This window comes from Theropithecus gelada, chromosome 5, assembly GCF_003255815.1.
Source record: "Theropithecus gelada isolate Dixy chromosome 5, Tgel_1.0, whole genome shotgun sequence".
Taxonomy (NCBI): Eukaryota; Metazoa; Chordata; class Mammalia; order Primates; family Cercopithecidae; genus Theropithecus; species Theropithecus gelada.
Genome location: NC_037672.1, coordinates 5,087,936 through 5,102,121, shown reverse-complemented (window position 1 = coordinate 5,102,121; position 14,186 = coordinate 5,087,936). Strand labels below are relative to the sequence as shown.

The 14,186-nt window shown below is 46.3% G+C and overlaps 1 protein-coding gene across 4 annotated transcripts in view; it reads right to left on the bottom strand.

Annotated features, from left to right (window-relative positions):
• AFAP1 (actin filament associated protein 1) overlaps positions 1-14,186 on the bottom strand; it is a 192,549-nt gene that overhangs the window by 35,162 nt on the left and 143,201 nt on the right. For all 4 annotated transcript variants that reach the window (XM_025385958.1, XM_025385961.1, XM_025385962.1 and 1 more), the window contains exons 10-11: positions 10,302-10,513; positions 5,018-5,163 (exon numbers count right to left, since the gene is read on the bottom strand). In XM_025385958.1, the coding sequence (XP_025241743.1) occupies positions 5,018-5,163; positions 10,302-10,513 (358 nt within the window). The remainder of the gene's footprint in view (positions 1-5,017; positions 5,164-10,301; positions 10,514-14,186) is intronic.

Below are 14,186 nucleotides of genomic sequence, written 5' to 3'. Positions count from 1 at the left end.
CAATTAAATGCCTCATTGGAGGGCTTTTGGGGAGACAGCGCTATGTATGCTTTCTGACAGTGAGAGGCAGTAAATGGAGGAATGAATAAAGCCCGGCCACGGGGACCACCCCCTCCCCTGTGCCCTGGGTCGTACTGCCTTGAGTCCTTCTCCTTCCAACGGCAGGCACGTCTCTCATGGGCTTACATCTTCGGTTTCGAGCATGTGCCCTGCACTCGCCCTGCTGCAGCAGGGACAAAGGATGGGGTCAGAACAGAGGCCCTGGTGGCTCCACTCCTGCTTCTGTGCTGGGAAGAGTCACTGCAGGAGGCCTCTGACGGGCTCACCTGTCAGGACCTGGGAGCACGAGGATTATGGGTCATAGGCACACAGAATGTCCTAGGTGGAGGAGGCCTCAGCCAGGAGCTCGTCACCCTTCACCCCATAGAGAGGGACCTGTCCCAGTGAGGACAACTCCGCCCGGCCCCCAAGAGGGCAGGGCCTGGGGACCCGACTAAACACGAGGCCTCCGTCTTCCGCTAGGTGTCTCTGCACAACAGGATTTGTAGCCAAAGATAGAAGTGGAAATGAAGTAAGAGGCCACATGCCACTTGTTACACCAAAACCAGGAGACAGTCATGGGGAGCTATTTCACAATAACCTCTGGGGGGGACTCAGAGGAAAGGGTGGCCAAGAGGACAGCCTCCTATCCGTGCATCTCCCCACGCTCCGCTCTCCACACCAGTCCCTGCTTTCCATCCTCTTCATCCTCACCACCCCATCCGTGCATCTCCCCACGCTCCGCACCAACCCCTGCTTTCCATCCTCTTCATCCTCACCACCCCATCCGTGCATCTCCCCACGCTCCACACCAACCCCTGCTTTCCATCCTCCTCTTCCTCACCACTGCTTCCTGAGGGGCTCCCAGCTGAGTGTGACTTGAAGAGAGTTTCAGGAAAACTCTGGAGTATTTTCCTGTGTTATATAATCTATGTACCTCATTGTAAATAGGTTTTCAGGAAAATACGTTTTCATTGTTTACCATTACTAAAGTTCCTAAATATCCTATTTTTCTTGGGAGAATCTCCATTATTATCTTACACTTTCCTCTTTTCAAAATATATTACTGCCGTCTCTTCCTCAGTCACACACAATGCACAAAGAATTCTCCTAAGAACCTTGAAAAGATTCATTAACTGGCTGCCAGTTTATATAAAAGCAAAACATTTAATCTTAGAATATTCATCACACTGGCAAGCAACCATATTTTGAACACTGCTTCCTTGTCACATCTCATCTCTCTTAACTGTTACAGGAATGTTTGGCTAGAAAACTTGAAAATAAGCTTTGTTGCTAACTGACACCTCCTATAAAGACTTTAATGAGGTAGAAAAGATGCCTGCAGCCATAAATTCATTACATGCATATTTTTAATAAATATTTTTAGTATTATAATGTACATTCCTTTCTCAAAAATGTGACCTTGCCACATTTGGTTTAGATTAACACTCTCGTCATTTATAGAGTAAAGGCCAAGTTGTATTCTAGGGCGACTATTTTAATTCAGGGTTTCTCTTAAATGTGGTTATTGGTTTGCTGATTATACTTGCAATTACATGTGGCCGTAGGATAGGTTTTTATGGAAATTTAGTATCTTCCAAATAAATGTAGTGAACATCCATAACCACTTTTATGTCAGTCTAGTTGGGCAGATTTTGCAAAACTAGATTTAAGGATATTATACTCTTTAAAAAACTTTAAATGTGCTTTATTTACTGCATAGTACTTAACAAATAGAATTATAATTTACCCACATTTTGCTGATTAGAAAGAATATAATTAAACAATAACGAGTATAAATAGAACGGTAAGTACTAGACTACGTCTATCCCGATTTCCACACAAAAGGACAGTGGTGAGACCAGTCTGCACTGTAGAAACCCTCCAGTATTACTGGGGATTTCATGGACAATCTGTGCAAGACTAATTCCACTTGTCAGGGCTACTGACCTTAGTTGGGTGTATGTAACATGTGGTTTGAGTCCTAAAATGGGCCAAGTTATCTTCACTTTGAGAACTATTTCTTAGCCCCAGAATGTCCTAGCTAAGCATTAAATGAACGTCCATTCACCACTGAAGACACAAAGGAAGACTGCTCCAATTCCCCAGAGAGCCCCTGTGTGGAAAAACTAGATGGTGGTGTTCACATTAAACAGGCACGACACAACAGCACAGGCATCTGAGCCCATCTTCTCCACACTTGAAAGGTCGCGTCATCTCAGCACTGGCGGGTCTGCCAGCAGCTGTCTCTATGTTTCTCCTCACTTGCTGATGATGGAATTCATGACCAGCTTTGTTTTCATTCGCTCCCTCACCCCAGTCCCCACTCTCTAAGGAGGAGAGAAACATATGCAGCCGTCAAGGGGTCAAAGACGCCGGAGCTGCAAGTTTCAGAGATGAAGTCGCCCACCCTCTCTATGTTCTACAGAAGACAGCAGAGGTACTAACAGGTAACGAATGGCTTGTCCAAATTGTTCTAATTAGTAAATACCAAAGCAGGACCCAAGCCAAGACGCCCTACCTACTACCTGCTGTATTTGAAATGAAAACCTGAGAAATGTGTTCATTGTTATTCACTTAAAAGTGGCACCGTGGGCCATGCCTGTAATCCTAGCACTTTAGGAGGCCAAGGTGGGAAGATCACTTGAGCCCAGGAGTTCAGGAGTTTGAGACCAGCCCGGGCAACATAACAAGACCCTGTCTCTACCAAAAAAAAAAAAAAAAAAATTAGCCAGGTATGGTGGCACATGCCCGTAATCCCAACTGCTTGGGAGGCTGAGATGGGAGGATCCCTTGAGCCCAGGAGGTCGAGGCTGCAATGAGTCATAATTGTGCCACTGCACTCCAGCCTGGGCAACCGAGCAAGACCCTTAATCAAAAAAATCACCACCACCACCACCACCACCACCAACAACAACAACAACAACAACAACAAAACCCCAATAACAAGTGGCACTGTTCACACATTTGTAAACCTAGTTAGTGTCCAGCTTAACAAAAGGTAGCTGGATTCTCACACCTGCTTCTGCATTCAATCTGTCACCAAATGAGCTTTTGGTTGAAGTATGCAAAGAAAATCCAGCCTCAAACAGATGTAAGCTGGACAAGTGGGGCACATTTTAATTGCTTTTTCCGGGTTGTAGCTGCGCTTCTTTAGTACTACACCAAAACGCGGCAAGTGGTGGCTTCTCACCGCCAACTGCAATGGAGCTGGAAAGCAGATCCATCGACTCACGTTAAAATCCAGTCGTTTATCTTGCACTAGGAATAGATCTTTTCCCAAGCATGGCTTCTGCAGAGCTTTCCAACGTTGACACCCTTCATTATACGACATCAACAAAACTGCTCTCTGACATGACTACAGATCTCAGCAGGAGTCTGTGGGTGCTGAGAAGCTGGCAAGCTCACCATGGCAGATGCAAATTTTCCAGAATTCTAATTTCTAAGGAAAGCTTAAATGTATCGTAAGCAACAAATACTGCCAACTGTTTGCCTAGAGATGATGATGGGTGTAGCTAGCTCATTTTCAAGGAAACATCTGCAAATGCCTATGTGCGAATAACCACAGTTTGTCTGTTGCTTTGTCAAGTAAAAATGAAACAAAACTTAACGCAGCTAGTTCTCTGAGCACCTCACTTGTCTGAGCTGTTCCTCAACAGGACCACTGTCATTGTACATGCCTGCGTGCTCTCCGTGGCCTCTCATCACGCCACGCGGAACAGGAAAAGCACACGGGCTTCAGAGACTTCGTGCAAATATCTATTATCTGATCCTTTATAGAAAAAGTCACCATTTTTACTGCTTCCTCAAGGACATCTGAAGTGAAACCAGCATTTTCTTTTTTTTTTTTTTTTTTTTTTTTGAGACGGAGTCTCGCTCTGTCGCCCAGGCTGGAGCGCAGTGGCGGGATCTCAGCTCACTGCAAGCTCCGCCTCCCGGGTTCACGCCGTTCTCCTGCCTCAGCCTCCCGAGTAGCTGGGACTACAGGCGCCGCCACCTCGCCCGGCTAGTTTTTTGTATTTTTTAGTAGAGACGGGGTTTCACCGTGTTAGCCAGGACGGTCTCGATCTCCTGACCTTGTGATCCACCCACCTCGGCCTCCCAAAGTGCTGGGATTACAGGCGTGAGCCACCGCGCCCAGCCCAGCATTTTCTTTTACTATCGCAAATGGTAAAATTATTTGACTATTTACACTGGCAGTGACAATGATTATTAATACAGAGAAGGACGACTGTTGGTGCGAAGCTGCCAGCCAATGGTCACTAATGCAGATGTTCAAACGGTGGGAGACGGAAACAATGTCTTATGAAAATAATTTAACTCTGCAGACTGCCAGAAAGGGTCTGGAATATCCCCAGGCGGTCTCTGGACCATACCAAGAACTGCTGCTATAAATATTTCTGCCACCATTAGTTAAAGAAATATTCACCGTTCAAAAGGACGTTTTTATACATGATTGCAGCATTTTTTTTTTTTTAAATCACAATTTAAATTTACAAAGTACTTGATGGATAGCTTTGAAAACTCAGTCCTCATTACGGCAATATGTAGAATCATTTCTGCTTCGTAGAACCATTCATCTAATACAGGGGTCAGCAAACCATGGGCCAAATCCAGGCCACTGCCTGTTTTCACAAATAAAGTTTTATTAGAACACAGACACACCCATCATTTACGTACGGTGTCTGGTTGCAAAGGGAGCTGAGTGGATATTAACAGGAATCGTCTGGCCCACAAAACCAAAAATATTTACTATCTAGTCCTTTATGCAAGTTTGCCACACGCTGCGCGAATAGAAAACCCAGTGGGTTGACATGACAAAAACATTGCTGCAAAATTTGGATTAAGATAATGCAAAAGGGAAAGCCTTTAGTTTTTCTTCGGAGACTATATCCTCACACAAAAACTAAGTGAAACTAAGTTAGTGAAAAGACAAGTATTGAACTGTGGTGCCATTTCACACGGCAGTTGGTCTTACCAGAAGGTTTGTTTGGCTGTCTGAATGACACTGGCAGACATCTCCACATCGATGTAGTCATAGTGCAGGGCCCCCGGGTCTGTGGACGACCCCGTCTCTGCGAGTAAAATCCCAATCCACCTGCCCATGTCCTCAGAGGAAGATGCCTGTGGAAGTGGGAAAAAAGGTAGGTTGTATTTAACTAAAGATTTTTACATTTTCGTAAATGCATCCAAGAAAGAGACCACATAATAGGAAAGGCGATGGAACGTGATGTCCCTAAGAAGAAACGAGAAGGAAGACGCAGCCACTGGCTGAGCGATGGGATTAACGTCACGTTCACAGCAGGTCTTAACTTAGGAAGCGACATCCCAATTATACCAAAGGTGAATGAAACTCTGAGGTCCTAAAATGCCTTCCAATTATCATAGGGAAAGGCACTAGGTGTAAGACATGAAAATTAATGGGATTAATTACATTCCAGCTGAAGGAACTTGCTGAGGAACCTCTGGCGACATCGCCTGAGCAGGAGAAGGAGCACGTCCCAGCTGCTGCTGCCTGACTTGGAAAGCGCGACCAAGCGCTAGGCCCTTACTGGTCTCAAACATTTTTATCCAGGAGTCCTGGGTGAGCCCCCCTACATGGGCCTGAAATGGTCATTTAGTTTCTTGATTAGATGATATAAAAAAACTAATTTCCTTTGATATCAACTGTGTTTCCATGGGGGAACGATGCTCTGAAATCACTGGGCTGCTTTGGACACACCATTTTTTAAGATGTCTGGTATCTCCTCCATTTGGTCTGCTTAATTTGCAAGTCTGAAGTAGGTCTTTAAGATTATGTTCGTTCAATTTTTAAGTCATCCTTTTTTTTTTCCCCCTCTGAGACATGGTCTCGCTCTGTCACCCAGGCTGGAGTGCAGTGGTGTATCATAGCTCACGGCAACCTCCAACTCCTGGGCTCAAGCAATCCTCCTGCCTAAGCCTCCTGAGCAGCTGGGACTACAGGTGCGCACCACTAAGCCCAGCCAATTTTTTTAATTTTTTATTTGTAGAGACAGGGCCTCGCCATCTTGCCCAGGCTGGTCTCGAACTCCCGGGCTCAAGCAATTCTCCTACCTCAGCCTCCCAAAGTGCTAGGATTACAGGTACGAGCCACCATGCCCAGTTTTAAGCCATTGTTTTAAAGTGATTTAGAAAATCAGTTATATTTTTAATGGTATTTGAAATCTTTAAAAATTTTGATTAATCAAATATGTAAATAATGGTTAGAGTTTAGGAGAAATTAAGCTATCAAATTTATGAGTTAACTGAATGTTGAAGAAAACAAATTCATTCCTTATAAAAATTACTAATTTAAATAAAGATCTTCTAAGTTGAGCTTAAAGAAAATTAGGTGAGTTTAACACCGATCAAACTGTAAGTAATTGTAAATACTCCACGCCATGTACAAAGGCCTCTCTAAAGGAAGGGATGTTAACAAAGAAGCGGCTATTTTTTATGTTGAGAAATTGGCTAGTGATATTTTCCGTACTACAAATCATTACTAGCCATACACAATGAGGCCATGAGGACAAAGGGAAGGAATTCCCAGTAAGTACCTTACAGACAGTAAAAACAGAATCAATGTTTGCCAAATTAAAATGAATTGATTTGAATACCTGGATTTAAAAAAAATCACAAATGTGTTCTCTTCACAGGTCTTATGTCCTTCCTAAAACAAAATCTATATTGAGAATGTATCCATGATTAGTCTATTCCTATGTCACTATAACCACTGCATCAAAGCATTTTAAAAATGTTTTCATACAATTAATATCTAAGATGTCACTGATATTATTACATTAGAGTTTACCAATTCCTTTCTTCATAGTTGATTGTATGAAATTTCCTCATAGGCTTTTAAAACATAATACTGTGGTGTTGGAGGTATTAGTTCTCACAGCTTTTAATACATAGATAGGTATAGACAGAGAGATGTGTGTGGGTGCGTGTATGCATATATGCATGTACATGTATACATACACTTAAGTATCTGTCGCATGTATAACATATAAATGTGTGAATGTGTGTGCATGTATCCATACCCACATCCACACATCTGTTTCTAGCGTTTGTCTACTGAAAAGACCCAGGCGCTCTGGTCCGCTGGCAGAAGTGAGCACATCTGGCCCCCAGATCCTGGCTTCTCAGTTCCCTGCCATTCTCCTCTAAAAGGAACAGCATGCTTTGGAGGAACGGCTGACTCTAGGTCTGGAGCAGGGAAAAGTACAGGATGAGCCTGGGGCATCTCCTTGTGCCATAAAGTAAGGAAAGTGCTCCAAGCATGGACTGTGATCTCTTTATGACAGGGACATGGCAAAGGACAAATAACCAGCTCCGAGGGCCTCCTGAGGACCAAATCTGTGAGAGTTTGACCAAAATAAGTCACGACATTAAAGGATATAATCACTGATTAAAAATCTATAGGCTGGGCTGGGCGCGGTAGCTCACGCCTGTAATCCCAGCACTTTGGGAGGCTGCGGCGAGAGGACCACGAGGTCAGGAGATCGAGACCATCCTGGCTAACACGATGAAACCCGTCTCTACTAAAAATACAAAAAAAAATTAGCCGGGTGTCGTGGCGGGCACCTGTAGTCCCAGCTACTTGGGAGGCTGAGGCAGAAGAATGGCGTGAATCTGGGAGGCAGAGCTTGCAGTGAGCCGAGATCACACCACTGCACTCCAGCCTGGGCGACAGAGCAAGACTCCGTCTTAAAAAAAAAAAAAAAAATCCTACACAAAGACATACAGACATATAGAGAGAAAGGGGCGGCGGGGAGAGTGCACACACAGGGCTGTGCAAGAAACAGCACAGCAAGCACAGGGCACATTGGTCTTTGATGGATAAGGATGAAGGGCGCACAGGCATCCTTTGTGCTACCCTTGCAACTTTTCGGTAACTCTGAAGATATCTCAAAACAAAAGTTAAAATAAAAGGATCTTGGAAAAAGTATAGATTGCAACTCCTCTACTGACTGGCTCATGGCATTTCGCCACTGATGAGGACAGGCTTCTTGCTTACGTTGGAAGGCTGTAGATGTTTTATGTGTCACTTGTAAGTGAAATCACTTTTCAGCTGTAAAAATAGTGGTCATACATGAAGAGATACTGGGTAAACTTCCAATTCTTGCTGTCCTGTCATTCAGGAAACTGAGTCTACTTACTTCAGCTCTCTCAAGGAATAAGCACCTTCCTGAGTGGTCCAAGCATTGGTGAAGGTATGAAATGCTACCGCTTTCTCTCCAGCACTTGGGGCACACAGCTACTGTGCCCCCAGCAATGGCGGGGCAGGTGACTTCTTCACCAAACAGCTCCTAACTTCCACCCAACCCCACCCCACCCTGAGCTTCTCTGTCTCGGCACTCAGCCCAGCGTCTCCCTCTTCATTCCTGCATCTAACCTGTGCCAATTCATGCCTCCTTTTCCTGGCAACCCTTCTCAGATCTGCTGCCAGAGCTCTCATGGGAGACCCGCATTGTTATATCAAGAGTACAGTTTCTTCGTTTAAGTTTTCAGCTTTTTTCCACTGCCATCCACCCTACAGTTTTCAGCCCACATCAATGTTTACAAGGTACACTGACTCTAGCTCAGCATTCATGTTTTACGGTGGGTAACGAAGCCAAGAGAGAACAAAAGCTTTGGCCGTGGTGAGGGTCTGCACAGAGCTGAGACTGGAACCCAGCTGTCTCAAGCCCATCTGAGCCCAGCCCTCTCTGTTAGATCACACTGCTGCAAAACCAGCCACGGGGGCAGCTGTGCGTGCTTCTGACCTTCCCTTACCTCCTGAGCCCTGCAGGAAAAAGATGGTGTTCATCTATTTTTCACCCCCACCAAAAAAAGCAGCCTCTGTGAAAATAGTTCCTGCAATGAACTCCTATGTGTGAAATTCAAGATCTTCAGAAAGATTGCCTGACTGGGCCGTCAAGGTTTAGGCGGCAGCCCCTGGCACTCTCTCCTCCGCCGATGAGCATCACTGAGCAGGCATTTAGAGCAGGCTCCACACCAGGTGAGTTTCTGCCACACACCAGCCACCCACCACACCTCGCGTGAACTGGTTTCTATCGATTCTACAGCATGAGGTGCATTGACATGGACGCGACCATCTGACGTGTGAATGTATGGATCTATCTCTGTGTGTGTGTGTATCTTTGCATCTTAGTCATAATAACACTAAGTGGGGGAAAAGACTCAAAAATAAAGGGAAAAATCACAGGAAAAAAAGGTCTAAAACAGGGCAGAAAACATCAACAGAACGTTTTCTATGATGAAAAACTAAAAACTTTCAATAATGAAAGTTTTGAGTATGTAGCTCTAAGTTTTAACTGTCTTTTCTGCTTTCATGAATAAGAAATTCTAGTGAAGCAGCCAAACAAATAACAAAGCGTGCACCAAGCCCAGGGCTCTGAAACAGCAAAGGTGCTCTTTCAGTTTCTGTGTCGTGTGGCTCACTGGCCGCCATCTACAAGGCATTCAGATGGCCCCAAAAAGTCTTCCATCTGTAAAGAGGTCAAAAACATTGCAAAGGAAACATTTACTACCACTTCAAAGAGCTCATATGGCGGAAAGAGCTTTCTTGGAAATTTTTTTTTTTTTTTTTTTTTTTTTTGAGACGGAGTCTCACTCTGTAGCCCAGGCTAGAGTGCAGTGGCCGGATCTCAGCTCACTGCAAGCTCCGCCTCCCGGGTTCACGCCATTCTCCGGTCTCAGCCTCCCGAGTAGCTGGGACTACAGGCGCCCGCCACCTCGTCCGGCTAGTTTTTTGTATTTCTTAGTAGAGACGGGGTTTCACCGTGTTAGCCAGGATGGTCTCGATCTCCTGACCTCGTGATCCACCCGTCTCGGCCTCCCAAAGTGCTGGGATTACAGGCTTGAGCCACCGCGCCCGGCCTCTCGGAAATTTTAAAACAAGTTGTTTTCCAGGTACTTTAGAGAAGCAATGTACTCTGTGCGATTGTGTATGTAATTTCTCTGCAAACAGGCATAAAGAGGAACTCAGACAAGGAGGCAAGTCAATCTGATGTGTGCAAATGGGGAGAAAGTGGTGCTGGGGTCCTGGCATTGTCGTATCTCCCAGAAAAAAAAACTGAGGCAAGAAGCAAAGCAGAGACTCCCAGCCTGGGCAGTGAGAGAAAAGGGGTGGGCCGAAAAGAGCTGCAGTCAGCAAGATGGGAGGAATTTTGACAGAGGAGTCAGCGTTCAGCGTTTGGAAGGAGAATCACCGCGTGTGTCCCCCTGTGGAGTGCAGCCCCTGGGAAACACCCTACCTCCAATACTGCAACCTCCTGGCCATTGCGCAGCAGCCGGAACGTCAGGGGATGTTTAGAATCCAAACCCGGGATCACCTCGCAGCCACGGAGGGGAATAGACACAATGTGGGTCTTCAGGTCGGTCCTGTCCTTGTGGAAAATGAGCTTGTTATCCTTCACTCGGCACCAGCGCTCCCGCCAGCGGCTGTTGGAGAGCACGTTCAGATAGCCTACGGGGAGACAAGCCACACGTCAGCTGCCTCGGACAAGACCAGGCGCGGTGAAGACATCCAGAGTCGCACTGAGGAGGCCCAGGGATGGGAGTGTGGATAAAACAAGTCCCTCACACGATCGATCAAGCTTTAAATGCAAATTCACATAAACTAGGAGAGCTATAGCATCACAAGTTTTGGGGGCTTTTCATTGCACCAATAGACCGCATCTGGAAGCCCCTAATTCAACACATGCGAAGAACCAGTTACCGGACGTCTAGCGTTGATGTGGGACTATGGAATTCACCTAGAGCACGTGAGAAGTGAACAAGCCATCGGGTTTCGGATGGCCAGGATGGGGGCACAACAGGTGCCTTCAAACTGGAAAAGGATTTCATTTATTTTGAGGAGCTGCAAATGATACAAGTAGGGTAAGAGTCACAGGCAGGCAGATTTTTGGCTTAACATGAAGAAACAAAAACTATCTAAAAATGAAAACTTTCCAAGAAATAGGAGGCCCTGGGAGGCACTAAGATCCCCAGTGCTGGAAGCAGCCTACCGATGGCAGAGGCCCCGGGGGCAGGTTCCCACCCGAGGCTGAGGACACACCTGCCGCCTTTCTGCTCCTGAAACTGCAAAGCGACTGGTGAAGCTGCCCAGAGGAAATCTAAACTCTAAAGTCTGAATGTACATGAAAGTTTGTGATCTGTGTCTCTGCTATGGCACAACATCTTCAGTATACCACAGACACAGGAGTGGCAGAGTGACAGGAAAAATTATTATCCTCATTTAAAAAACAAAAAAAAAAAAAAAAAAACCTTCTCAAACACAGGAAATGGACCATTTTCACTTGTTACAAACATAAAATGGATTCTTCTAGAAATAACAAGGCATGAAAAAATAGATATCAGGGTGGCTGTACCTTCCGACCACACCATATTGCCAGTAAATCACTGCCCCTTTAAGATTTAGAAAGCTAGTTAAATAGCATATAAAATGTTGATAGTGGGAGAAAAGGAAGTACCAGACTCCCAACTGAAGTTCAGCTACTCCTTTAGTTCACACATGCACACACACACACACACCCCTGCCTCAAAAACATTAAGAAACAAAACAAGATACATCCTTTCCAATTCTGATTTTTTAGATTCCTTTTCCAGCCAATAGTAGTCCCAGCTACTTGTGAGGCCAGGGTAGGAAGATCACCTGAGATTAGGAGTTCAAGATCAGCCTGGGCAACACAGTAAGACCCTGTCGCTAAAAAAAAAAAAAAAGAAAAAGAAAAAAAGAAAAAAAAATTAAAATGCCTTTCCAAAAGCGTTTTGGAGGATGTTTCTTACTGCTTTTATGTTCTCAGTCTAACACACCTTATTAGCAATAGATAAATGCTACAAAGACCAAAAAAAAAAAAAGAGAGAGGTATGTTCAGGACCCAGAACGATGCTTTACAACTTACAAATACTGGTTCAGTGGCTTACTAGGTACACACTTATAAAGTCTAAATTTTCATTGGCTGAATGTGACGTCATTTCTACCAACACACACTGATGAGAAATGCACACTGCTTCTTCTGGAACTAAAACTTTCATCTGGGGTGTGTGGGCTGCTGTCCTTAGGGAGTGACAGAAAAAGGAGGCGCCAGGCTGAGGCTCCAAGGCCTGTGCCGTGGCCGCCCTCTTGTGTTCAGAGAGCAAACTACACTCGATCCAAGCTCCTTGTACTTCAGACACTTAGGAGGGCTGCAGGGAGGCGAAGAGGCTTTAGAATCAAAGTAGGAAAGGGTCTCAGAGGCTTTACTTCTTGAAGGAGGACGTTAACTCTCAGATAATGTGAAGTATCTTGTCCAAGACCACACAGCAAAGCCAGACCTGAACCCCTGTTGGGAGTCAAAGACAGCAGATAAAGAGCTGTTAATATGCATACAACCGGAGGCCTTATATCACTATTTTTGCTCTGTAAAATGCTATTTGTAAACGACACAGTTTCAATACATTTATTCTTTTTTTTTTTTTTTTTTTTTTTTTTTTGAGATGGAGTCTCGCTCTGTCGCCCAGACTGGAGTGCAGTGGTGCCATCTCGGCTCACTGCAAGCTCCGCCTCCCGGGTTCGCACCCTTCTCCTCCTACCTCTGCCTCCTGAATAGCTGGGACTACAGGCGCCTGCCACCATGCCCAGCTAATTTTTTGTATTTTTAGTAGAGACGGGGTTTCACCGTGTTAGCCAGGATGGTCTTGATCTCCTGACTTTGTGATCCGCCCGCCTCGGCCTCCCAAAGTGCTGGGATTACCAGCCAATACAGTTATTCTTTAAAAAGAAAAAAGAAACCTCTACTTAAAAAGAGGTCAACTATCATATCTGAGCATCCGAGTGCCAGCGCTGGGAACCACGTGCTCACCATGGCTCTGATACCATCTAGAGTAACCACTCATGCTCAAAGCCAACATTTTTACATTTTTAGACTTTCACACAATGACAGCCAACTGTATCAATCCTAAGTATGTTTTGAGCATGAGTTGACAAACGTAAAGGTGTATCTAAAAGGAAAAGGGAGGCAAGGACTCCCCTCAAATCACTTCACATACTGAGGTGCATTAAGATAACATGCCCCAAAACGGTTTCTGAAAAGGAGCAGTAAGCTACAGGGCAAGGAAAACAGCCCATGCTCTGGAGCGGTCAGGGCCCAGGCACCCCTTCACAGGGCCCGTAGAAGGAGTGGAAGAAACCGAGAATTGAAATGCCAGTGACCTCAATGACAGAGACTGTACAGTGCAGCGGGGCAGCAATTCCCAACCACAAAGGACTCAGTCCGATTCCCAACCACAGAGGACCCAGTCCCCAAGAGGGCATGGACTCTGCAGTGGGGTGGCAATTCCCAACCACAGGGGGCCCAGCCCCGAACCCCAGCCACAGGGCGCCCGGCCCGATGCCCAGCCACAGGGGACCCGGTCCCGATCCTCAGTCACAGGGACCCGGCCCCGATCCCCAGCCACAGGGGACCCATCCCCGATCCCCAACCACAGGGACCCGGCCCCAATCCCCCGCCACAGGGGACCCGGTCCCGATCCTCAGTCACAGGGGACCTGGCCCCGATCCCCAGCCACAGGGCGCCCGGCCCGATCCCCAGCCACAGGGGACCTAGTCCCGATCCCCAGTCACAGGGACCCGTCCCCAATCCCCAACCACAGGGACCCGGCCCCAATCCCCAACCACAGGGACCCGGCCCCAATCCCCAGCCACAGGGGACACGGTCCTGATCCCCAGCCACAGGGCGCCCGGCCCGATCCCCAGCCACAGGGGACCCGGTCCCGATCCCCAGCCACAGGGGGCCCAGCCCCGATCCCCAGCCACAGGGCACCTGGTCCCGAAGAGGAACATGGACTCTCATGGTGTCTCCTTCCCTGACAGAATCTGGCCCAAAGCCACCAGACACTATGAATTTCTTGACATTCCAGACATAAAAGGGATGATTATATTGGACAGATCACATTTTATTTAGAAAATGACTTTATATGAAATTATCATAATGCCCCCAAATTTCCCCCCCAAAAAAAATCCCCTGGGTAACAGACCTGTTCACAGCAGCAGGTGGCTCCACCGTCACCTGTCTGTGTTCAGCGACTGCCCCTACCCCGTCCAGCCCCCTGCCCCCATTTCTCAAAATGGGGAGGCCCAAAGTTCCTACATTCTGGGT